This window comes from Mobula hypostoma, chromosome 25, assembly GCF_963921235.1.
Source record: "Mobula hypostoma chromosome 25, sMobHyp1.1, whole genome shotgun sequence".
NCBI lineage: Eukaryota > Metazoa > Chordata > Chondrichthyes > Myliobatiformes > Myliobatidae > Mobula > Mobula hypostoma.
The window spans coordinates 32,446,241-32,472,689 of NC_086121.1; the positions used below are offsets into that span (position 1 = coordinate 32,446,241).

Below are 26,449 nucleotides of genomic sequence, written 5' to 3' on the forward strand. Positions count from 1 at the left end.
ACCCCACCGTGAGCTCCATTGGGCTTCCAGTCAGACCAAAAGCATTGTCCAGTGCTTGCATGTACAAATGTAATTGACAGCTGTCGCTATGGGAGATTTCAACCTGACAGCTCTCACGCCAGCGACCTGCCCATTCAAACTTTCAACCAATCTCACTTTACGTCATCAGAGCACTGCCACTCATCTAACAACTGAGGGGTCTGCTCCGCCCAAGTCTTGTACTCCTGCCCCCCTTTAGGGGTGGGTGTAATTCTAGAGAATACCATAGCTGGGATTTTGAACCTGGGCATTTTTCCATTATTCACCAGAAAGGAAAGGACGGATACTAACTCAGAATTCTCACTCTTCACTGGGGGACATGGACTAATTAGACATTCCAAATCTGACCACTCCTTCCCCTCACTCCTCAGAAACGATAGAACCCTGTCTTTGAAATCTCCGCCTGCAGCTACTGCAACGTCAGCACTGGTCTGCATTAAAACGAGAGCTGCGCCAGCCATTTTATCAAATCTCCATTCGCAACTTTAACAGTACTTAACAGGCGAATTAACAATTCATCCAGAGTACGAATATCTACCCCACTGGTTCAATGCTCAGGGTAATCACACAGCATCCAACGGAATCTATCCCGAACGTAGCACCCACAATTGTAACCCTCGGTTTGGCTAGCAGCTTAATCTAGGGGATGGTAGCCCCCCCCCCCACCCGGCCCTCCAAACTTAAGAAATCTCATTTGAGTGAATGCTGTGCAATGTGTCCCCTGTTACAAATCAGTACCACAAAATAACAAACAGCACACAATATGCGATTAAACTATTGAGCTTTATAATTATTAATTTGAGGATATGGTTAGTAAAGAAACAAAAAAAGAAAAGAGCCCATTCTCATGCAACGGTCTAATGCACAAATGTTGGAGCACACAGTGTCGTCCATTTGTTCCCGTCGTCCTCCGAGCGTAACCGACCCTCGGACCCTTTCTCCTCAGTCCAGTCCATCCAGTGGTCTACCAACTCTTTCTTCATCTCTCCCGACAAAAGACCAGGAAATCCCTGCTCCCAGACACACAAGGAAGAGCAACATCCTGCTCATTGGCTAACATACCCCGTTATCTCTAGTCATAACCCAAACATTGCTGCTACAGAGAAACCATTACCTCAGCCTTAGCAGTGAAACATTACACAGAGGCCATTACATTAGCAGTGAAACCTTACAGCGTGTTACAACAGTAAGAATATATCTAAATTAAATAGTTAAATTGAAGTAAGTAATGCAAAAACAGAAATTAAAAAAAAAGTATTGAGATCGTGTTCAGAGGTTCAAATGTCTATTTAGAAATCGGATGGCAGAAGGGAATAAGTTGTTCTTGAATCACTGAGAGTGTGCCTTCAGGCTTCTGTACCCCCTACCTGATGGTAACAATGAGAAGACAGCATGTCCTGGGTAGTGGGCGTTCTTGATGATGGAAGCCACTTTTCTGAGGCACTGCTCCTTGATGTCTTGGATACTTAGGGAGGCTAGTACCCCTGGTGGAGCTAACTAATTTTATAACTCTCTGCAGCTTACAATGATCCTGTGCAGTAGCCCCCTCCCCCCGTACCAGACAGTGCTGCAGTCAACCAGAATGTTTGTATAGTAGTTTGTTATTTATGTGTGATTCATTTGTAGATTTTATCCTTGTCTTCATAAGTTCTCATGTGCTATGTGTACTACTGAGCTTAACATCCTGGTTCAGAGAAACGTCCCGTTTCTATATACATTATATGATTATATATGTTATATATGAGGGGTGATTGATAAGTTCGTGGCCTAGGGTAGAAGGAGTCAATTTTCGAAATCCTAGCGCATTTATTTTTCCTATATTTACACACTTAGTCCAGCGGTCGTGGAGCATACAGATCCCTTCTTTGTAGAGGTCGGCGTCTTGGACGTCCAGAAGTGGTCCACAGCAGGGGTGATTGATAAGTTCGTGGCCTAAAGTAGGAAGAGATGAGGAGAAACTTCAAACTTTCTGCATTTTCACTCAAAGATTTGAACTGCACATGAATGTAACAAGAGCTGTATAACTCATCTCCTTCTACCTTAGGCCACAAACTTATCACTCACACCTGCTGTGGACCACCTGGAGGTCCAAGATGCTCTCGCTACATGCACATGCAGTTCAACTCTTTGAGTGATTATCCCTTTCCTGGTTCATGCTGACCAAACAACTGTCCAATCTTCTGCCCTACATCTAAGAGATCACATCTCTGAGTAGCACTAGGCTGCAGAAATGCAGGAAGATTGCAGAGAGGCTCAGCAGGTCAGAAGTCATCTGCCAAGAGTGAAATAGAGATAATGTTTCAGGATAAACTCTAGAAGCACATTAAAATAGATCTAGGACCAGCAATGGAATATTCGAAACCATGTCTGCATGAAGCCCTATTAACCCCACAAATACATGGACAGTAATGTATTTATTTTGTGGATATCACATGATTTGCAATTGATTTGTTTATTTTAATTGAAATTAAATTGTTGTGTCAGAGTGTACAACATCATTCAGTTGGTGGGTCTGTTTCCTCTCGTTTCTCTCAATCTGACTATGGGAAGTTTGAGGTTGAGAGGTGATTTGCTACTTCTGGAATGTTTGCTTCATTCAGGTGATTTATTCATTGTTTTGCTTAGAGATACAGCATGGAACATGAGCCGCACCACCCAGCAACCCACTTACTTAACCCTAGCCTAATCACGGGACTAGTTAACCTACTAAGTGGTACACTGTTGGAATGTGGGAGGAAACCAGAGTGCCCTGAGGAAACCCAATCACTCACAGGAAGGATGTACAAACTTCTTAAAGACAGTTCAATTCCGGCGCTCTGAACTCTGACGCCCCAAGCTGTAATAGCGTCACGCTAACTGCTATTCTACTGTGTCACCCCATAAGTTCCTTTATCTTATCTAAGAGCAGTAGAACAGAAAACATTGTACATATTTGGGTAGATTCAAAAATGAGCTTCAATGAGCTTCAATTGAGCAATTCTTCATTCTACTGTAGTTGGTATTGTTGCAAGTAAGATTATGCATCAATCGACATTGTGGGTGGCTTTTTGACATTAACAGGAGTTTCATAATTATAGTTGAAGCTTCTGTGATTTAAACCTCAAGTAGCATGAAGGTGTAAGCACAAACTGAAGGCTGGGGTATGAACTTCTATCGAGTGGTTTCCTTTTCAGAATTTGAATTTTGTAAGGGGTGAATGCCGAAGGTTTGGGACTGCATAATGTGTTGCAGCTGTCAAGGGATGAGAACATTTTTGACAATAATGCCAAAAGTTTGAATGAGGAGATCAGCACATGTGCTGCAGTGGATTTGAGCATTGAACACACCCACTATCTTCTTCACACGGGTTTTTGTGGGTCAATTGGGAGAGATGGGGGAAATTTTAGCTTGTATGTGAGGAGTGTTGTCTCCTTGGCATTCATGGTAACTAATTCAATTACTTGGACTGTAAATCAGAGTTGTTGTCATCCAGGCAGGGGTGCCACCTCTACCCTATTAATCATAGGAAAGAGTAGCTCCCACGTCCTTTCCTTCCCCCTCAAATTCCCATTGCATTCAACATCTTTTGCACATTATTATTTTCTTTAAGCAAATAGTTTCATCTACCTTAGCTCTGATGATGAGATGTGCCCAATTTGATGGAAACTTTGATCAGAATGTTCTGGGACAAATCAACCGTTGCCACATCTCCATTAAAGTGAGGCAGGGGTAGGTGTGGATTAGCAAGTGGGAATGAGCAGGTAAGATTTCTCTCTCAGAAAATAAAGTTCAGCTTTCTATCCAAATGAATAAAAATTATTTCCAAGCTCACTAGTGTGTGCTTGCTCATTAATTACACAAAACAGGTATTTTTCGATAACTGTTGAATCTATCTCCCTGAAATAGTCTTGTTTCTTCCAAAGGGTGAAATATTATACACAGGAGGCCTTGACTTTACATCTGTGTTCCGGCAAGAATTTCAAAGTACTTTAGGAACTTTATTTGCCAGGTTATGTATATCCAGTGGTACTAGATGACAATAATTTAGCTAAATATCTTTGGATATCAATGTGCCTTCCATTGCAGATACCCCAAAAGTTTGCCTGACTGAGTCCTGCATCAAGGTTGCCAGCAGTATCCTCCAAGCCTTGGATCGCTCTGTCGACCCCTGCCACAATTTCTACAACTTCGCCTGTGGAGGCTGGATGAAGACAAACCCACTGACAGATGGAAAGGCCAGAATAGAAACATTCAACACCATATGGAACCAGAACCAGGCCATCATGAAGCATATTTTGGGTAAGTGTGTGCATCACGCTACGTTGTGCTAAAACTGTCCTCATTTCTAGTGCACAGACAACTCAACAGGGTGTCAGATTGTCCTAGCATTTTCACAGACTCAGAGGGCCAAATGGCTTCTTTGTTGTTAACTGTAAACAACCGTGGTTCATGTTAAACCTGCTTAGGTTTGAACATAGAACATGGAACAGTATAGCACAGGAACCAACCATTTGGCCTGCAATGTTGTGCTGACCAGCTAAAAAAGCAAATCAAAAGCTAATCCCTCCTACCTCCTACCTACACATTGTCAATATCCCTCCAAATGTCCTCTTCCCTATGTCCATATGCCTATCCAAACATCTCTTAAAAGCCTGTAGTGTATTTGCCTCTACCACCGTGCCAGGTAATGCATACCAGGCATCCACCACTCTCTGAGTAAAAAAAAACTGACCCCTCACATCCCCTTGAACCTACCCCCTCCCTTGCTTTTAACGCATGCCCTCTGGTATTAGACATCTCAATGCTGGGAAACAGATACTCCCTGTCTACTCGACAGTATCTATGCCTTTCATAATCTTATCAAACTCCCCTCAACCTCTGGCACTCCAGAGGAAACATCCCAAGTTTATCCAGCCTCTGAAGAGGAAACCAAACTTGTACTGATCAAGTTTTTCAATGACAAAGTTGTTTTTTAAATTCTTTTTATCTAAGTGGTTTTAAATGATAGAGTGCCAATGTTTGAAGTGGAGAATCTTTCCAGCAATTTTCTCATTATCAGCATCTGATTGAATTATCTTGTAGTTATCTTATTGCTCTTGCTCTTGATGGGAACATGCCGTCCATGATTATTTTGTCACATTTCGTGTGGTTGCTGAGTGATCTTGGTCATCCAGGGATTGAAAAGGCAGCATGGGAACGAGGGAAAAAAATCGTACATGCCAACAAAATCCCTGCACGTTTCCAATTCTCTGATAGGTTATCAGCCGTCCTGCATTGTACCAGAATCTTGCATAAGCAATACAACAATAAAACATCCCTCTTCAACCACATTCCATCTTGCAACGTACAGCGACGTAGTGATAGACACAGTTTGCAGTGTGCCCCTGGTTCAGGAATGTATGTATCCCCATGCAATGGTTAAAATGATTTCTTAAGTTCAAAGGTCAAATTTAATGTCAGAGAAATGTATACAATATACATCCTGAAATGCTTTTTCTTCACGAGCATCCACGAAAACAGAGAAGTGCCCCAAAGAATGAATGACCGTTAAACATGAGAACCCCAAAGTCCCCCCAGCTCCCCCCCCACGCGTAAGCGGCAGTGAGCAACGATCTCCCCTCCCCCCACCAGCAAGAAAAAGCGCATCGGTACCACCACCGAGCCCAAGCGTGTGCTAAGCAATAGCAAAGACACAGACCAAAGTTACCCCAAAGGCTTCGCATTTCACCCGAAATTTGACAGCCCACGGGCTCTCTCTGGCAAGGGAGAGGGAGGTGTCCCCCATTTTCACAGCGGGCGGGAGATATAACAACAACCGCTGGTTTACAATGTTAAAAGTCCGTATCATTGCTTTTTTCGAACTCTGTGTCCAAAGATTGCAAAGACCTCAGGTCTTCAGGCCCACAGCGCAAGATTTTCCGGCCTCCCTGACGACACACGAGTCTCCAGCCGTGACACCGACCTTCGATTCGCCCGTCTCCAGAGCCCCGAGATCTTGGACTTCCGAACACGATCGAGATTCTCAGGCCAGCCCCGTGGCATGTCGAATAACGGCCAGTCGTGGAACCCAGAGAAGGGGTCCCATTCTCACAAAGAACCAAAGCCTGCGTGTAGTGCCTTTTGGGTATTGCAGCTGCCTTTGACGGCCAATTGACGTCTGTGATCTCTGGCTGAGCAGGGTGGATACTGTTCGATTAGTGATTGCTTTTTCATCCCAAGCTTCCTTTTACTTTAAGCACATGGCACTTTCAGTCAGACTACAACAGAGGAAGAATAATTCAGATGTGATAATGTCTGCTACTACTGGTGTCTGAAATGTATCAATCACGTGAAACACATTCCTCATCTGAAAGTGAAATGTCAAATTGGAGATTGAATTTCCCTTCATCTGACTGCTGTCAATTAAGTGCACTAGATCTGTGAAATCCAATGGATCGTTGACCCAGAGGTTCCTCTGAGATCGCTTCAGTACAGAAGTTCCCTTTTACTTACTCCCTGTTGACATTATCTGTAGCGCACACAGCTTCCAGGCAGGGTGTTGCTTTCATGTGCTAAACCCAGAGAATAAAATTTCTCGTGCACTATGCATAAGTTCAATTTTAAATAGGTATGGAATACCAGATTTATTAAGAATCTGCAGCATAAAAGCACAGCTTTTATCCTTCTGATTTTAAGAGTTCAAGCCCATCCCTATTCTTCCAGAGAAGATATTGAGAACTTTGAAGTTGCCACCATGAAACATGCAGATCTAACTAGATAAGACAATTCTATCTCTAAAGATGCAGCAGTATTTAATGACTTGGACTTCATCAATCTTATGGGTGTTTTTTTTAACTTCTATATTTTCAAGACGTTCTGAGTTCTGTTTATCGTGGGCCATTCGGCCCATCAAGTCCATGCTAAGAGTCATCCCATCAGTCCCATTTCCTCTCTTATTCCTCTGTAATGCTGCAGCTTGTTTTCTCTCAACCTTGTGTCAATTTCCCTTTTACACCAACCTGCCAGTGTCTTTTTGGGAGGTGGGTGGAAACTGGAGCACCCAGGAGAAAGTCTGTACAGATAGCATCCAGTGTCAGGATGGAACTATGTTTTGTAGAGCTGTGAGTCAGCAGCACTATTGAGTGAGGCAATATTTTCTGTGTTATTTATCCTGGCCTTGGGGTTGTTGGTTCAGTTTGAACAGTACTCCAACGTGCCCATACAAAAAGATCTTTAATGAGAACATTAAATGAGAGGAAACTTAAATTCCTGGGCCATGTCATCAGAAAGAGAGAAATAGAATGCCTTATATTACAAGGTCGTATGCCTAGGAAATGTGGAAGAGGAAGGCAAAGAAGAAAATATATGAACACTGTGAAAGAACTAACAGATCTAAGTGTGCAAGATATCATTGACGCTGTGTGGGATCATTCGATGTGGAAAGCCATGATCGCCCAAGCGTGTAACGCACAAGACACATTGAAGAAGAAGAAGACAATCTAGTTTTGATCAACAGATCACCATCATCTAAAGCACACTGATGATTGTAATATCAACAACTGCTGGGCAAAAGGAGAAGCAAAGTTAACATTCCAGGTTGAATGTCATTGGTCAGATGCTGCCTGAGCTACTGAGTGTTTCCAAAATGATCTGCACTTTGCAGATTTCACAACAGTGACTGTACTTGCAGAGGAACAGCAATGCTGGTGGAATACAATTGCACTTTATGTCTGATGTCAGCATCATGAACTGTCCAAGCAAAGGCATTCTCTATTTGCCCATTTCCAGGAATTCTCACCTTCAGAGCAGTCTCTCACACCTTCGCGCATCAGCAATACCGTGCAATTAGGACTGGGCGTGTCAATTAGTGACTAAGCTGCTCAGAAGTTGGTTAAAGCACCTCCTCCCTCACCTCCATTCAGAGCCGCAAACAGTCCTTCCAAGTGCGAGTCTGCTGGGGTCATCCCTTGTGTCCGGTGCTCCTGATGCAGCCTCCTCTACACTGGTGAGATCCATCATAAATTAGAAGACTGCTTCGCCGAGCATCTCCACAGTATCCGCCGTAAGTGGAACTTCAGGGTGGCCAAACATTTTAATTTCCATTCCAGTGTGGCAATCCATGACCTCCTCTTGTGCCAAGATGAGGCCACCCTCAGGGTGGAGGAGCAACATCTCATATTCCGCCTAGGTACCTTCCAACCTGACATAATATATAAGACTGAGGTCTGAAACTTTATGGAAAGGATTAAATGCGAAATATGAGATTCAAAAAGCTCAATTCATAATGGTTCTTGCTTCTTGATAGGTTCTTTGTAGCAAAAAGGATGTGAAAATCACAAACACTGTAATGAGAAAGAATTGGATGAGAAAGTTTAGCAAGTTGAACATTTCAACATCTTAAATATGAAACTAAAAAGCATTTATGCAAATTAATGGAAGAGTTTTAATTTTGTACCACCAGGCTCAAGAACAGCTCTATCCCACTGATATGACTATTGCATGGCACCTTAATATAATAAGGTGGACCCTTGACATCATTTCTGTCAGGTATCTTTTGCTAGGTCTTATAACAAAGAACCAAAAAAAAATCACACAGTGGATCTGTTCAAAAGCATGTTTATTACTTGCAAGGAAAAGCACTTCCACTCCATGGATGGCAGTCAGCTTCTGATTTGCAGCTTACAATGTTCATTTTTATACAAGTTTTCAGGCTATTCTTTGGCTGTTATCTGTTCTGGGAGTCAGCTTCTCCATTTAGCAGCTGCAGTATTCACGGCCACACAGTATATCAGCCTCCCCTTAGTTACACAATGAACAGTGGTCAGGACATTACGTGCTTCCTGCCACGTACACACTAAGTTTATAGCAAAGCACTCGGGGATTATACAGGTTCCATTTTGTCACATCACAAGATTAAATACATTAAAACATCTCAGTTTTGAATATATTTCCACACATTCTACCTTGTTATGGACTTGAACCTTATTGTCTGTCTGTACTGCACTTTCCCTGTAACTATTAACACTTTATTTTGCGCTTTGTTTTCCCTCGTACTATCTCAATGCACTGATGTGATGTAATGATCTGTATGGAAGGTGTGCAAGACACATTTTGCCCACTGTGTCTGGGTAAGTGTGACAATAATAAACCAATTAACCAAGGAAAAAAATGTTGGACAGGGTGATAAAAGCTGCTGTAGCTTGGGCACATTTTACCCCAGTGAGCCGTACATCTTGACAATATATAAGTGCATACAGGTTGCAGAGAGAACAGATCCACAAAATCAAGTATCTCTCCTCTTTTAGAATGATAGAGTTAGATGGCACAGGAATAGGTCCTATGGCCTATCAAGACTCATCATCTACCCACCATTCATTGCTGTTTTCTTTCTGTTATGCGATTGTCTGGTGCTTTGTCACTAGGTGTGGTAAAAGTTTATTTCCAATTCAGATGTATTTCAGAGTCAGATTTATTTATCGTACATACTTCAAAATATACAGAGAGATGTGTCATTTGCATTAATGACCACCACACCCAAGGATGTGCTGCAGGCAGCTTGCAAGTTACTCCACACATTCTGGCGCCAACAAAATCTCAATAGCAGCAACAGCAACAAAGCAAGAACTCACAGAGCTAGACAGGCCACATCCAGGCTTCCACTCCTTGTCCCTAGATTCTCAGGCTTCCAGTTCGGGACTTCACTCCTGATCACCGATCATGGGTTTGACCTTCAGGCCTCACCTTCTGGACTCACACAGACTTGTAACCCCAGTGACCCAAACCATTGTAACTCCTTCAGGCCCTTATGACTTCTTTAGGTCTCTACCTTAAGTTTTATACCTCCGGGCTTTAACCTTCGGCTTTACCAAAATTTATCTGGTAATTGGACCACATGTGTAGGACATTATTTCCACTTATGCCAGCTTTACACTGCTGTTTAGTTTAGTTTTTGCCCGTCACTACCCCTCAACTGGATCCACCTGCCAGTTCTCACTCCACCCATTTTTACAGGGCTATCTCCACTCTCTCTTCCGGTCTTGGTAAAGGGTCTCAATCCAAAACATTGACTGTCTATTTCCTCCAAAGATGCTGCCTGACCCACTGAGTTTAGTCTGTTACTTAAGATTCCACCATCTCAGACCCTTGTGTCTCTACACTCTATGTCACTGTCATCCCCACGATCACCCCCACTACCCCATGACATGAAGTGGAAAGGACTATCTGACCTAGTACCACAGCATTATTGCATGGAGTCATAAAACCAAAGGCACTCGATACCAGTCTCTCTATATGGAGAAAGAGTCACGTGGAGAGCTATACCAGGAAGGAGATTACAGTTGTTACTGTACATCTGCTTGCACCAGCAGCTGCTGAGCTTTGATCTCGATATCACCCTTCTCTTCTCCCCAAACTCGCTCACCCTCTGGTGTCTTTTTTCCTTGATCCACTTCCTTTCCAGTCAGACTCCTTTTATAGTTACCTTTCCACCTATTACCTCCTAGCATCTCCTCCTGCCCCAACGCACCCATCTTTCCCCTCACCTAATTTCATGTATCACCTGCCAGCTTGTACCTCACCACCTCCGACCCCCCCACCACCTTCTTATTCTGGCTTCTTGCCCCTTCCTTTCCAGTCCTGATGAAGGATGCCAGCTTAAAACTTCGACTGCTTATTCACTTCCATAGGTACTGAGTTCATCCAGCACTGTATGTGTGTTGTTCGAGATTTTCAGCATCTGCAGAATCTCTTGTGTTTATGATTAGGCTGTGCTCACCAGCAGCTTTGTGCAATTGATTAATTCTAAACTCCAAGCACTGTGGATCTCTGACCCTTCTCTGAGCAGTGACCCTTCTCTGAGCTGTGGTGACCTCATATTGACTAACGCTTCCCCTTCTGCAGCTGCTGATCTCTCGACCACATCCTGTATCGGCTCTAGTGCTGTGCTGTATCCAAAGGTCAACTACACAATGGACTGAACTTGCTGTGTTCCACATTTTAAGTAATTGCAGATAGCTCAACAACAGAGCCAAGTTCAAGTTTAATTATTACTCAACCATGCACATATACCCATGAATACACACAAACATTTCTCCAGGGTCAAGGTGCAAAACATACTACCAACAGTTACACACAGCGCAAGGCACACATTGCACATATAAGATAGCAAGCACATACATTACTGTGCAAAAGTCTTAGGCACCCCAGGCTTTTTGATATAAATTTTGTTTTGAATGTTTACTTTTTTGTCTTTTGCATGGGTATGTCAGTGAACAAGAGCAAATTTAGATTTCCAAGCTTTCAGTTTCCAAGAAAGTAAATATTACAGGGAAATGTTTTCATTTATTTAAAGAAAGTAACATATTAAGTAATAGGCCAATTTTTAAATAAAAGCTTCATTACTTTGTAGGTAGATAGCCCAGTGCATGATTAAACAAAGGTAACAAACAGGAGCTGACGATCAAGGACATAATGAGTTGAATGAACTAAACTGATTAACTGAAACCGATCATATTTTGACCTTAAATGACTCGAGAAAGGGCACCAAAACTAGGATAGTAGATATTCTGAGCATCTTGGAGAATTTAAGACAATAAAATTATGTAGTACATCAATTGAAATCTTAAAAAATGTTTGCAGAGTTTGGGAAATACATTTCCCTGAAAACTAGAGTTACCATTAATGACAATACAAGGGAGAGGTTGATGGGAAGATTTCGGCATTGTATATGAAGTGCAAGGCAAGCAAGACAATGAAAGGTGAAAATGAAAGGAAAGATAAGGAAAGTAAATGAAAAGCAAATTACCAAGAAATAGAAGACAAATTACAAACGTATTAATATAAGTTATCTTCATGTATATTTCTAAAAATACTTTAGTATAGCAAACCGATGGTTTAGTGACATCTGCACTACACATTCGCGGCATGGAAAGGAACAATAAATACTTTAGTATGGATTTTTCCACATAACTATGGATAAGAATGTAGCGCTTTAAAAGGCAATTGATAAAAATGTTAATTTTTTTTCTTCAGTGTTTATCAGGGCATGGATCAGGTCGGAAAAAATATCAAAATGTGAAATTATTAGTGATGTAAACACATTTTAAAATACAAAGATAAGAACCAAAATATAAACTAAGCACTGGTATATTAAACTAACTTGTAGAACCACTTCCCATTAGCTCTGGTGACCTTGGGTGCCATCTGTGTGAAGTTTGTAAGTTCTCCTTGTGAGTTCAGGGGTTTCTCTAGATATATAGGTGAGAGGCACAATCTGGGAGAAATTGGCAGGAATGTAAAGAATATTGAAATATGAGGGAGCTGAAATTAGTGTAGAAAGTTGTGTGATAGTTAGCAAGGACTTAGTGAGCCAAAGGCCGGTATTCATACTACTTGACTCTATGACTAATCAAACTCAATATATGTTTGATGTTCTGAAAAGTCTTCTGACAATCACATTGCATAATCCCCAACATCTAATTAATTAGATTAAATACATGCATTTTAAAAGTATCTAAGTAAGAGATATCAAAGACATACATTCAGTAATTTCACCAAGAAAGGTTTAGAAAGGGCAATTGGTGTCCAATGAGAGATAAGCCAGTTACCCTAAAATCACTTGAGATTTAAAAAATACATAAAAATGAATAACAGACATCAATTTTGAAAAAAAATGTCATGCTTGTGTTAACTACTGATCTACTTGAAGAAATAAAATAATTAGTAGACAGACAATTGCACGGATATATATGATCTAGATTTTTGGAAAAGACTGCTTAAAAGTGCAGTGAGAAAATTCGAGCATGTAGAAGCTGGGACAAGTAACAGAACATTTGTCTGTAAGACAGAGAACAGACACAGTGGTGAAAGATGGAAAGGTCCCGCATGGATCAAGGCTTGGACCATGTTTATAATTAGCATTAACCATCAAAACTTTGGAAACCAAAATGGAGATTCTTCTGTCCAATCTCAACTGATTTTAGAATAGGATAAAATAATGATGTTTTTGAGATTTTATGTGAAGAAACAGAAACCATTATGTGGACATTTTTAAATGACCAGCCCAATGAAATTTAAGCCAGGCAAAAGCAAGAAGTTGGCTGTCCAACAAAAGCTATGCTGGTTACAGAAGAACTGACTCATTTTTGACCTGTAAGTCAACGTTCTTCACTGGAATGAGCTTGAATCTTTGATAAATGTTTTCTTTGACATTGCTAGCATTGTCCCTCCATTGATTTAATTGTCAAAAGTAAATGATAATTGGCAAGTAGCCTAGAGTGGTTTGTTCAGAGCTTTATCCACTTGAATTGATGAAGTGATTAAGATTCTCCCGTAATGACAGTGAGCCATAATGCTCTTTAGCAGTCTGAAAGTCCAGAGCAAAAAAATTGATAAATGTTCCTGAACCAATTCTTCACATTGAGCTGCTTTCTTCCACCAGAAATAATTGGGGAAGATTTGTTGGAATATTAGCAGCTAACAGTTTATCTTGGTTCTGTAGAATTGTGTAAAAATTACCACAATCTCATCAGTTGTACTGGAAAGCAACCTTTGCTTCTGACCTCAAAGGTTCAAAGTTTCAAAGGTACAAAGGTTCAATTTAATGTCAGAGAAATGTATACAATATACATCCTGAAATGCTTTTACTTCGCAAACATCCATGAAAACAGAGAAGTGCTCCAAAGGCTGGGCTGGTTCATCCGTCACCATCGATGAAGACCTCGACACCACTAGTCACTATGAGACTGGATGCGGTGTGTCCGAAGATGACTGGTCAGGCCAGTTTGGGAACGAAATACCCTGGCACACGTTGGGCAGACATGTGTAGGCACTGTAGTTGTTGCGCTGGTGTCTCTGGACTTGCGCAGCTCGCGCTTATGTTGTGTTTCAGCAGTGCGCCTTGCTTCGTAAGCTTGACAGCCCTTGTGAATGAGGCCGCGCCAGGTAGGACAGTTTTGTGCCAGCGTTTCCCAGGTGGTCGTGTCTATGTCAAGCGACTTCAGGGAGGCCTTTAGTGTGTCTTTGTAATGTTTCTTCTGCCCTCCATGCGAGCGTCTTCCAGCAGAGAGTTCCCCAAAAAGGAGCTGCTTGGGTATGCGCTCGTCCGGCATGCGGATGACAAGACCTGTCCACCGGGTCTGTGCTCTCATCAGCAGCGTGTGGACTGATGGTAGACTTGCTCTAGAGAGAGCTTCAGTTTCTGGTACTCTTGTCTTGCCATCTGATGCCTAATATTCTGTGAAGACAAGTCATGTGGAAATGGTCCAAAGAATGAATGACAGATAAACGTAAGAACCCCAAAGTCCCGTCCCCCCCCCAGCTCCCCTCCCTCCTGTGCGTAAGTGGCAGTGAGCAACAATCCCCACTCCCCCCCCACCGGCAAAAAAAAGCAAGCTTAACCAATAGCATTCAAGCGTGAGCAAAGCAAAGGTACATTTGACGTCAGAGAAATATATACAACATATGTCCTGAAATGCTTTTTTCTTCGTAACCATCCTCGAAAACAGAGCACTGCCACAAAGAATGAACAACAGTTAAATGTCAGAACTCCAAGAAGCCCCCAGTTCCCCTCCCTCCCATACTTAAGCAGCAGCAAGCAACGATCCCCCCCCCCGCCCCCATCAGCAAAAATAAAGCATCGGTACCACTACCAAGCACTCAAGCATGAGCAAAGCAACAGCAAAGACACAGACTTGCAGTGACCCCAAAGACTTGGCGTTTCACCCAGCATTCAACATACCACAGGTTCTCTCTCTCCCTAATGGGAGAAAAAAGGTGTCTCCATTTTCCCAGCAAGCGGGGAAACATAGGAAACAACTCACTGGTTTACAATGTTAAAAAGTCCGTTACATCGCTTTTATCGAGCTCTGTGCCTGAAGATCGCAAAGATCCCGGGTCTTCAGGCCCTCAGCAGATATCCCGACACCTCCGACGACACACGGGTTTCCTGCCGTGACAACGACCCTCAATCCGCCCATCTCCAGTGCCCCGAGATCTTAGGCTTCCAAATTCGAGCCGGACTCTCAGGCCAAACCTTTGGCATGCCAAACAACAGCCAGTCCTGAAACCCTGAGAACGGGTCCCATTCTCACAAAGAACCGAAGTCAGTGTGTCACTCCAGGTCAGGTCTTTGAAAGAACCCTGAAAGGGAAAAATAGAGAGATTAAAGATGGAAACAGAGCTGTTTCTGAAGATGGAAGCAAAGGAGTCGCCATTTAGCACCATCTTAACTTCGCTCCATTTCCCCGAAGTCATTCAAATTCCCCGGGTTTCCATTCAAATTCATTCCAAAAATGTGAAGCCCAAAGCTCCGGATGTAACTCTAAACACTGAACTTGTAGGTTTTGTATAGTTTAACTATTTTATGTTTTGTAACTTCAAAACATTAAAGTAATTCAAAAGAAGTCATGGGAACCTAGGGGTGTAGGTCTAACTTCATGTTTATTTCAAGTGAATTGCTCATGTATCATGTGGTAGCATGATGATGTATGTAGTTCACATTTTTACATAATATCCATAATTAATTATTTAAACAAACAAGAATGCTTAATCAAACAATATCTACAGGGTTACTCAAATATTATTGAAATAGTAAATATACAATGTATTACATCTCAACTTTTTACTTTTGTGTTTTGTCTTACTATATAATAATCCATTTGCTTTTTATTGTGCACTGTCTCCTTGGGTGCTTCTTTTGATATCTCAAAGGTTTCAAAGGTACATTTAATGTCAGAGAAATATTTACAATATACGTCCTGAAATGCTTTTTCTTCGCAACCATCCTCGAAAACACAGCACTGCCGCAAAGAATGATCGATTACATGTCAGAAACCCAAGAACCCCCCAGCTCCCCTCCCTCCCACGCTTAAGCAGCAACATGCAACAATCCTCCCCTCCCCCATCGGCAAAAATAAAGCATCGTACCACCACCGAGCACTCAAGCATGAGCAAAGCAACAGCAAAGACACAGACTTGCAGTGACCCCAAAGATTTCACATTTCACCCGGTATTCGACATACCACAGGCTCTCTCTCTCTCTCTCTCTCTCTCTCTCTCTCTCCCTACTAAGGGAGAGAGAGGTGTCTCCGTTTTCACAGCAAGCGGGGAGACATAACCATCAACTCGATGGTTTATGATGTTAAAAGTCCATTATGTTGCTTTTTTTTTCAAGCCCTGTACCCAAAGATCTGGGCACACAGCCATAGATATTCTGACTGCCCTGATGACACACGGGTCTCCTGCCGTGACACCGACCTTCGATCCACTGATCTCCAGATTCCTGAGATCCTAGGCCTCCAAAGCCAAGCCGGACTCTTAGGCCAAGCCCTTGGCGTGCCAAACAACAATGGCCAGTTATGAAACTCCAAGAGTGGGTCCCATTCCTGCAAAGAACTGTAGTCAGCGTGTAACTCAAGGTCAGGGTCTTCGAAAGAACCCTGAAAGGGAAAAATAGAGATATTAAAGGTGGAATATTATCCTGCAAAATCAACTGTGATCAAGAGCTGTCTTTATTTGTCTTACTGAATTTCCTCGTGATGCTGGTCTTGCTAATTCCATCACATTATCACCTGTAATGCCCTGGTTAAGATTTTTACTGCTATGCTGCAAGTATTTCATTCTACCAGTTCTGTAAGAACAGTCTTTTCTGCTTTCATCTTGTTTGGATTTGAGCTGACACAAGAGGCTTGCTGTTCAACGTAGGACTCTGATGTCAGCCAATCAGCATGGTAGGATTAGGAGAAGGTTCTAGGGAGCACTGGGTGGAGAGGTCTTTGTTGGCAGGAGCTGGGAGAAGACAGGAGGGAAGACGGCTGAGGATGCTGTTCCTGTTGCACAAGGTGCTTTGTGCAGATGAATGGCTTTAAAGAGGAAGGACCAATACTCCCCTGTATTGGTCAAGATGGATTTCAAGTGACGTTCAGAAGGTGGTGAGTGCTTTCACACAGACCGAGGGTCCAGCTCATGAGTTACAGACAAGTTCAAGATTTAAGCTCCACTGTACATATGTGACTGTTTAAGTACAATGGCCCCTTTTTGTTCTTTTTTCCCTTTCCTTGATAACTGTTTACTTAAGTTAACATTCTTAAATATACTTCTGATTAATTGTATGCAGTGTACAATCTGTTATTTCTTGCCGACAGGCTATTGCCGGGGGAAGTAAATCACACAGCATTGGCACAAACCGGGGTTTGGGTGGGCAAGACATCCCAACCTCACAGATTTTGGCAGAACTAAAGTCATATACTCCCCAGATGTGCAACGCCAGAGAAAGGTGGGATTCTTGCTGCAGAATCCAGTGGCTATAGCGAGTGGCATTTCCAGAGATGCCCGGTAAAAGGGGGTTTCACACCAGTGAACAGATGTGACTGTTCCAGTGTCAATGCACTGGACAAGCTGTTAAGTACCCAGATACAGAAGCAGATTCAATCTGAGGGTTCGTTGTTGTCAGTATGACAATGTATTGGAATACAATAACCTCCCTGAAAATCTAGTCAATTCTGAAAGCAAGCATTAATTGTAATTATCCTGGCCGGTGTTATGGTATGAATCCAACCGCGCCAGCCTCTAGGGTTTAGACGTTCCAATTCTCCAGAGTTTGGTTAGCTGGCACGTTCCATTTAGAGATTATGACCTGCTCCACTAATTGGTGGCTATATTTTGGCACTAAGAATTGGATAGTCAAAGCACACCTGAACTCAGGATCACTGCTCAATCGTCAGCTCAACTTTGGTTCGGTTGGTGATTGCATTTAGGATTTCTGTCTTGTTTGGGTTCTTATCTCGTCTTGTCGGGTTCTCGTCTAGAACCACATTCTCTTCTCAGTCTCAAAATCGTGTCTCGATTCTAGTCTTGGATACTCCAACCCCTTGGTCCTTACCATCCTTCCCTAGGTCTATTGTCGTAGCTGGTGAATGTTGGTTGAAATTGAATAATGTCTTGAGAGGTTGATGATAATTTCCAAAAATCAGCTAAGATTTGAGGTTCTGAGTTATCGGGAGAAGTTGGACTTCAATCCTTGAAGCATAGGACGTAGATTGGGTGAATGCAGTCAGTCACTTTCTTTGGGAAAGGGAATCAAAATCTAGAGTCACTCTTCCTTCAGTTAGTCCTGACAAAGGGTCTCGGCCTGAAACGTCGACTGCGCCTCTTCCTATAGATGCTGCTTGGCCTGCTGCGTTCACCAGCAACTTTGATGTATGTTGCTTGAATTTCCAGCATCTGCAGAATTCCTGTTGTTTACAAAATCTAGAGGACACAGCTTTTAAGTTGAGAAAGGGAACGTTTAAAAGGGGACCTGTGGAGCAACTTCATCCAGCAGTGGCATTTAAAGTATCATTTTCCGGCACATGAATAGGGAAAGTTTTGGGAAGTTACCACCTTTTTTGTGCGAGTTATTCATGCAGACACAAGAGACTGCAGATGCTAGAATCTGCTGGAGGAACTCAGCAGGTTGAGCAGCATCTGTGGGGGGAGTGGAACTGTTGCGATATCAGGTCAAAGCTTTGCATCAGTACTGAGAGTGGAGAGGGAAGTAAGGTGGAACGGAAGGAGAAAAAGGAAGTAGTGGGATAGAGTATGTGGACTCCATCCCTCCCCTTCATCCATCTGTCCTTTTGTACCCAATATCCGTCACCTCTCCTCAGTCCACCTATCAACTACCAGCTCCCCCTCACCATTGACAGCCTGACACAGGGTAATTCAGGACAATTCCTCCCCTCCATCTCTACCCCCCCACCCCACTGTTGTTGCTCAACCAGCTGTGTCCCTCCAGCAGTTTGATTTTTGTTAAGTTATTCACGTTTTTTTCCATAAACTGTCATTTCCTGAAAGAAATCTACTTCACGTGTACCCGCTCTGTTCCTGATTCCTGCTGTCTAAGATACCTTCTGGTTTAAGACGGCACTGTTGAAGGCGAGTGTCTACTTACTAATTGTCTGCAAAACAAAGAATACAACAAAATACTATATTGATAACACTACTTCTGTAAAAATAACACCTAGGGCAAACGATCACTACAAACAATAGAGAGGTGAACGAAGGCTAGGCTGAGTCAAGGGTCGAAGTGTGTGAAGTCAAGGTAAGTTCGAGGCATATTCGAGGCAAAATCGGGGCGAGCAGAGCGGAGGAGGGCTGTGGCCAGTCCACCCAAGCCAAGAGCAAGGTTTGATCGGTCTAAGTAGCAGCTGATTTGGAAAGGTTGGGTACAGGCTGAAATGTGGCGGCAGAGTCCAGGCCCAGAGTGTACTGATGCAACTGGGCCCGGTTCGTAGAGCGAGGAAGGCTCTGATGTTTGGACAATTTAAGCACCGGGCCAGATGGATTGAAAAGGCAGGGCGTCAGGACCAGAGGCGAGGGAAGGGCCAGTTCTACTGCTGCTCTGCGGCATTAACTCCACTCTTTGCTGCCCTGAGACTGAGGCTGTGGCCTGGTCCAGACTCTGTACCTGCAGAGACCAACAACGTTTACTCCTCTTTGTGCTGGGCTGCGGCCTGCTTTGGGACTCACTTCCCTTCTGAATAATATGTGCTTACTTTTATTGCTTGCACAATTTTTTTCCTCTCTGCACATTCGGTGTTTGTGTTTTTTTATGGGTTCTTTTGGATTCCTTTGTTTTGTGGCTGCCTTTAAGGAGACAAATCTCAAGGTTGTATAATCAATTTGAACTTTGAACCTACTACTTTGCAGTCTCTTGTGGGGGTCTGATCCATCATTGGCCTCATCTTTGATTCCAGTATCTCATTTAGGCTTCTATTCAGCGGAGTGGTGCCTCTCCTTCAATAACTGACTACAAAGGCCCAGGGGATTCTAACTTTATTCCTGAATTTCACTGGGATATCCTTGGCAATCACACTCCAGCACCTGCTTTTGACTACTTGACATTGAGAATCATTCCTTTTATGTCCCATCAAGAGAACTGTAAATTATATTGTTTTTAAACCAAAAAACATAGAAAGAGGAAATGCATTTCAGATGTTTAATATATGTGTATTTGTATGACAGATTGCAAGTATCACTTAGTAATTGGCAGCATTCCGTTGAAGGAAATTGGGCAAAGGACGCAAACCTGCCACAGCCAGTAAGCAAGGTCAGAGTGCAGTTTGCTGCAAGAAGCCTTTGTACCAACCCTTTGCTCTGTGACAATTCTCCAGTTTAAGGCAGACCCATGAAATGGTTTGGCTTCAAATGGATTCCAGCACTGTCCCAGGGGCTAAAAGGGCATTATTTCCTGAATTCCATTGTGTGAGAAAAGGGGAATGAGTTGTATGAGTTTTTTTTTACACAGAGAGAGCTGTGTGCCTGGAACACACTGCTGAGCATGGTGCTTGAGGTTGATACAACACACACATTTAAGAAAGTCTTAAATAGACACATGGATGAAAGAACAATGGAGGGCTATACGGGAGGGAAGGGTTAGATTGATCTTAGAGTAGGTTAAGGGATTGGCAGGACATCATGGGCCAAAGGGCTGTACTATTCTATGTATTATGTCAGCCAGCACAACATTGTGGGCCGAAGGGCCTTAACTGTGCCGTACTGTTCTATGAAGTAGATCTGGTTAGTGACTGGACAAAGGCACACAAAATAAGAAAACATGAGTAGGAGTAGGCCACTCAGCCCATCCAGCCTGTTCTGCCATTCCATGTGATCCAGTCTTCACTCTGTGCCAGGTCCCCATAATCCTCAGTCCCCAGAACTTTCATCTGCCTCCACTTTAAATAGCCACCGTGATCCCAAGGGTAGCTGTTCCAACTTGTAGCTTGGAATTCTCCACTTTAAATAACCGCAATGATCCCGGGATAGTTGTTCCTACTTGTAGCTTGGAATTCTCCACTTTAAATAGCTGCAATGATCCCAGGGGTAGTTGTTCCTACTTGTAGCTGGGAATTTGGTTTTGTGACCAGGCTGCTCTAGCTGGGATTGTTTTCTTTTGAGAAGAGAAAGCGCAATTTAATCAGTGTATAAACAGAGAAAAAAAATCCCTGTGGTTTTGTTTAGTGATGGAGCCCTATAAACTACCAATGTCATTTAACTACATTGTGCCAAGATGAGGCCATCCTCAGGGTGGAGGAGCAACACCTCTATTCCATCTGGGTACCCTCCAACCTGATGGTATGAATTTCAATTTCTCCCTCCAGTGAACAGAAATTCCACCCCCTCCCACTACCCACGATTCCCTATTCTGACCTTTTACTTTTTCTCACCTGCCTATTACTTCCCTCTGGGTCCCTTCCACCTTCCCTTTCTCCTATTGTCCATTCTCCCCTCCTATCAGATTCTTTCTTCTCCTGCCCTTGACCTTTCCCACCACCTTGCTTCACCTATCACCTTCCAACCAGCCACGTTCCCCTCCCCCACTGTTCAGGCATTTCCCCACTCCCCCTCAGTCCTGATGAAGGGTCTCGGCCTGAAACATCGACTGTTTGCTCTTTTCCACAGATGCTGCCTGACCTGCTGAGTGATCCAGCATTTTGTGTGTCACTTTTCATTCAACTATTGTCAGATGTTCTTGTCACTGGAATGAAATAAGTGGGAGAGTGAGAGAGCACAGAAGTAGGCCCTTTGGTCTATCAAGTTCATGCTACTCATGAACTGCTCAACTGTACTAATCCCATTTTATTCTCAGTGCATTCCCATCAATTCCCCCAAAATTCTCTCACTCACATCAATTTGGGATGTGGGAGGAAAGTGGACTTTCCGGAGGAAACCCACCCTGTCACAGGGAGAACGTTCAAACTCCACTTAGACAGCAGCAGAGGTCAGGGGTTGAATCTACCCATTGTGCTACTGTTCCACCTGTTTCTGTTAGCAAGTGCATTGAGACCATCCATCAGTGTTAATGTTCTCAGCACAAAGCAAGCAGAGATGACAGTGGGCATCCTCGTTCTTCAGTACACACAAGAGAATCTAGGCCCATTCTAGAGTACATTCTTTGTCAGTTAAAGATGTGACCTTTATTTTTGGGAAAAGTATTTGTGTTTGAGGTGAAATGCAATCCAGTCTCCACTGTCTGTGAGCCATATGAGCTCTCGTTACTCTTTCTTCAGTTTTTTTGACAGTTTGGGCAATGTGAAATGAACAAAATTGTTGTTAGAGCTAGGTTAAAAACCGCCAGTAAATGTTTACAGAGATGGGTTGTTTTTTCGAATTTTACCTGTCTTAGACATTTTTAAATGATGCTTGCAATGGCATATTTTAACTGGGGAGCCTGGTAAATGAGTGTAATTAAGACATGGTGACACCCTTGCCTAGCCAAGGCAAACCCATGATTTGGAGCCGGTTACCACAAAGTCGATAGAATGTGTAGAAACGAGGTGTGTGGAAAAGCAACAAACTGGTACTTTATTGAGTTTGTAGTTTGGGAAGAAATAACATAAAACCGTGGTCAAAGAGAGCTTGTCATGACCTGACGGAGAACTAATTGATGTGAGCACTGGTTGTTGGATTTACAAAACAGTACAGCATTCATCAGTTTTGATAATCCTAGATGTTAATGAGATTTAAATAGCTCATTCTTCATGGCAGTTGACTTCACTGTTTTTATGATGATTATCTGCGGGAGGTAATGGAACAAGGATCAAGATTTGCTCTGGTAATGAAACAGGCATATGATAAGAAATTCTTTCCTTCTTTGCGTTACCCGAAAAGAATTAAGGTTTTTCCTTCTAACTCTCCTCGTACGTTTTTTGATCCAAAAGCTGCATTGGAGTTTGTTCAAACTATACCTGTCGCCATTACCAAATGAATTGTCTGAAATCAGTTATTTGTATATTCTTGGCATTTCGGAAAGAAGATTTATGAAGGTTACTTGGATATTTTATTGAGAGACTAATGAAAGAAGATAAGGAGAGTCGTTTGTTATTGTATTTTTTTTTTGTAAAGAAGATTTATGGTTCAAGTATGACTTTAAATGGTTACTCGGACATTCGACTGAGAAAAAGAAGTTATATACCCTAAATGAAAGCAGATTGAAAGGATCAGTTATGTGTTCAGGGTCAGACAAGGATCACACTTGCTGACTGACCTTTTCCTTTCAATTTATCTTGGCCAGTTTTGCATTAAGTTGGCTTCATTTAAATTGTAAATGTAAGCAGCCTCGGCTCGGCCTTTTTCCCTGCATGCCCATTTAGCCAATAACTGCAGATTCTGAACCTTTCTGCTTCTTTTCCCCAGCTCGGGATCTCTCATTAATGATGGCTTTGTTTTCTGTTTATTCTGTCAGGGATCACCTTGGGCTTCCTTCCCTGTCAGGGATAGTTGATTCTACTGATGCCCATTGTGTACGAGGTGCAGTGGACAATGATGTTTGCATCTGTGCATGTCTACAGGGAGGAAGGTGATTGCAGTGCCAGTTAGAGTGATGGAAGAATTAGTGGATGGGGGGAGGTGCGGAGGGATTGATACTTTCTTAGTTACAGTGAGAAGGGGATGTCACAGTTACTTACACTTAGTGACCACTTTATTAAGTTTATCTTTACACCATTAATGCAAATAACTAATTGTGTGGCAGCAACTCAATGCATAAGAGCATGCAGACATGGTCAAGAGGTTCAGAATAGGGAAGAAATGTGACCTAAGTGACTTTGACCGTGGAATGATTGCTGGTGCCAGAAGGGGTGGTTTGAGTATCTCAGAAACCGTTGATCTCCTGAGATTTTTCACGCACAACAATCTCCAGAGTTTAGTGTGTTACGTACCCCGTAACTGGGTTGCCAAACCAGCAGAAATGGATCACTCAGTTGGAGTCTGGATTACTAGAACTAAGAAAGTTTTATTAAAGAAACAAGCAACACAGTAATCGAAAGGATAATAAATGCAACAGTTCAGCAATGATAAACACACATGTGCACAGAATTAAGATAACAGCATCAATCAAGCTCTATCGTTGTCTAGGGGTAAATGACCAAATTTCAAAGTGACACAAAAGTTCAGTCCAATTTAGTTCAGTTCGCAGTAATCGTTGCCATGGCGATGGACAACGTGGGGGGGAGGGAGAGAGAGAACGAGAACGACTGATCATTCAGACACGGCTTCCACTCACAGACCGGTGATATTGCTCACAAGCAGCTTTCGGGTGAGTCCTTTCTGATGTCACCTGGGGTCACCGACTGTGACCCCTCCTCCAGATGCGGTCGATCCTCTGCAGTGAACCCGGCACCCAAGCAAGGGTGGACACACACCGGGTTCCTGCTGATCGTACCTTTCCACCCTGTGCGTTTAAGGTCCGATACTTCCCACCGACTCGTGAGAGGCGCACCGCTTCCTGGGTCTCGTTACCTCGGGTGTCGTGTGTGTGCCTTAGCGAACCTGTCCCTTTTTATCCCCCTGCTGGGGTATCGCCTGTACATCACTTCAAACAGTTCAGGGTTCAAAGGGGGAGCCGCTCCAGACAGCTCTCTCTCCCGTCCCTTCATTACACATCTCCAGACGCTGCTCCATTGTTCCTTATCTCTCCTTCCCCTGAGGACATGTGGCAGACCACTTGCTGATGTCACTGATGCTAACCCAGGCCAGCAAACATCTTAATTTTATGTGTATTCTCGTCACAAGAGAATGGTGCGAAAAACAAATAAAAACATTCGTTGAGTAGCAGCTCTGTGTGCAAAAACATGGTGTTAATGGGAGAGGTCAGAGGAGAATTTCCAGCTAGGTTCAAGCTGACAGCATGGTAACAGTAACTTAAATAACCACACGTTACAACAGTGGTGTGCAGAAGAGTATCTCTGAATGCATAAAACATCAAACCTTGGAGTGGATGGGCTACAGCAGCAGAAGACCACGAGCATACAGTACACTCAGTGGCCACTTTATTAGGTGCAGGAGGTACCTAGTAAATCCGTGAGGAAGGAATCTGTGCTGGTCACTGCTGAGGAGGCAGTTCTTTCTGTCTGCAGGGGAGGTGTCAGAAATGGAGGCTGTATTCACAAAAATAGGAACAGGAATAGGCCACTCGACCCATCAAGCCATCCCTGCCACTCAATATGTTCAGGGCTGATCTATGCTGGCCTTAACTCCTCCTCTGTGTCTGTTCCCCATAGCCCACAATTCCTTGACTTTTCAACTATTTATTTATCTCCACCTTAAGCATGGAGACCCAAGAGGCTGCAGTCACCACTCATTCTTCTAAACTCCAAGGAATAAAGAGCTAAGTAACACACACAAAATGCTGGAGGAACTCAGCAGGCCAGGCAAAAGAGCACAATCGACGTTTTGGGTCAAGACTCTTCAGTAGGAATAGGCCGGAAACGTTGGCTGTAGTCTTGCTGAAGGGTCTCGGCCCGAAACGCCAATGGTACTCCAGCATTTTGTGTGTGTTACTTGGATCTCCAGCATCTGCAGATTTTCTCTTGACTATGAATAAAGACCCAAGTTGTCCAGTGTCTCCTGTTGGGAGTGGGCTGTGTCTGCCATTTTCATTTTTAAAATCTTTTTATTGATACATAATCTTCTACAGCTTTAAAATGGTACAAGATTTCAGCAAATTTATATAAATACAGTTAATAAAGCTGAAGAAAAAATACTTATCAAAAAAGGATAATATATGAAAATGAAAAAAATATATTTTTTTATAAAGAAAAGAAGGAAAAAGAGAACCCCAACTACTAAAAGAAAAAATCCCCAGTAGCGACAAGAGAAAGAAAAAGAAAAAAGAGAGAGGAAAAAAAACCCATTAGAAACCAACACCCAGAGCAATACGTCTTACAACCATCTATCTATATAAAGAAGAAAAACCATCAACCACCAATTCACAATTATATTAAATAAGATTGGAAGGAAACCATATAAATTAATTCAGATTAAATGATAGTATTTGGCAAAAGAGCCCCATCTTCTCTCAAAGTCGAATCGAGGATCAAAAGTTCTACTTCCAATTTTTTCCAAGCTAAGACATAACATTACTTGAGAAAACCATTGAATTAACGTAGGGACAGAGGCATCTTTCCATTTCAATAAAATAGCCCTTCTTGCCAACAATGTGACAAATGCAATTACATGTTTGTCTGAAGATAAAATACCCTGAGTATGATGCGGAACTATTCCAAATAGAACTGCCAATGTATTAGGTTGTAAATTAATTTACAGAGCTTTAGAAATTGTAGAAAATAAATATTTCCAAAAAAATTTTAATGAAGAACATGACCAGAACGTATGTGACAAAATGGCTTCTTCAACCTATCACAATAGTTGTCTATGTTAGGAAATATTTTGGATAGTCTCTCCTTTGCTAAATAATAACGGTGAACAATTTTAAATTGAATTAAACAGTGATTGGCACATCGAAGAAGAATTGACCATTTTCAAAACTCGCAACCAATCTTCATTAACAAAGGTCATATTAAGTGCTCTCTCCCAATCTTGTTTAACCTTTAGTGAGAGGTTATCTTTTTGTAGTAAAAAGAAATTATAAATTCTACCAATGGAACCTCTCACTAAAGGATTCATATTTAAAATA

At 42.5% G+C, this 26,449-nt stretch overlaps 1 protein-coding gene across 4 annotated transcripts in view; it reads left to right on the plus strand.

Moving 5' to 3' along the window:
- LOC134337883 (endothelin-converting enzyme 1-like) overlaps positions 1-26,449 on the plus strand; it is a 333,269-nt gene that overhangs the window by 229,647 nt on the left and 77,173 nt on the right. For all 4 annotated transcript variants that reach the window (XM_063033200.1, XM_063033203.1, XM_063033202.1 and 1 more), the window contains one exon: positions 4,105-4,317. In XM_063033200.1, coding sequence (XP_062889270.1) covers positions 4,105-4,317 — 213 coding nt within the window. The remainder of the gene's footprint in view (positions 1-4,104; positions 4,318-26,449) is intronic.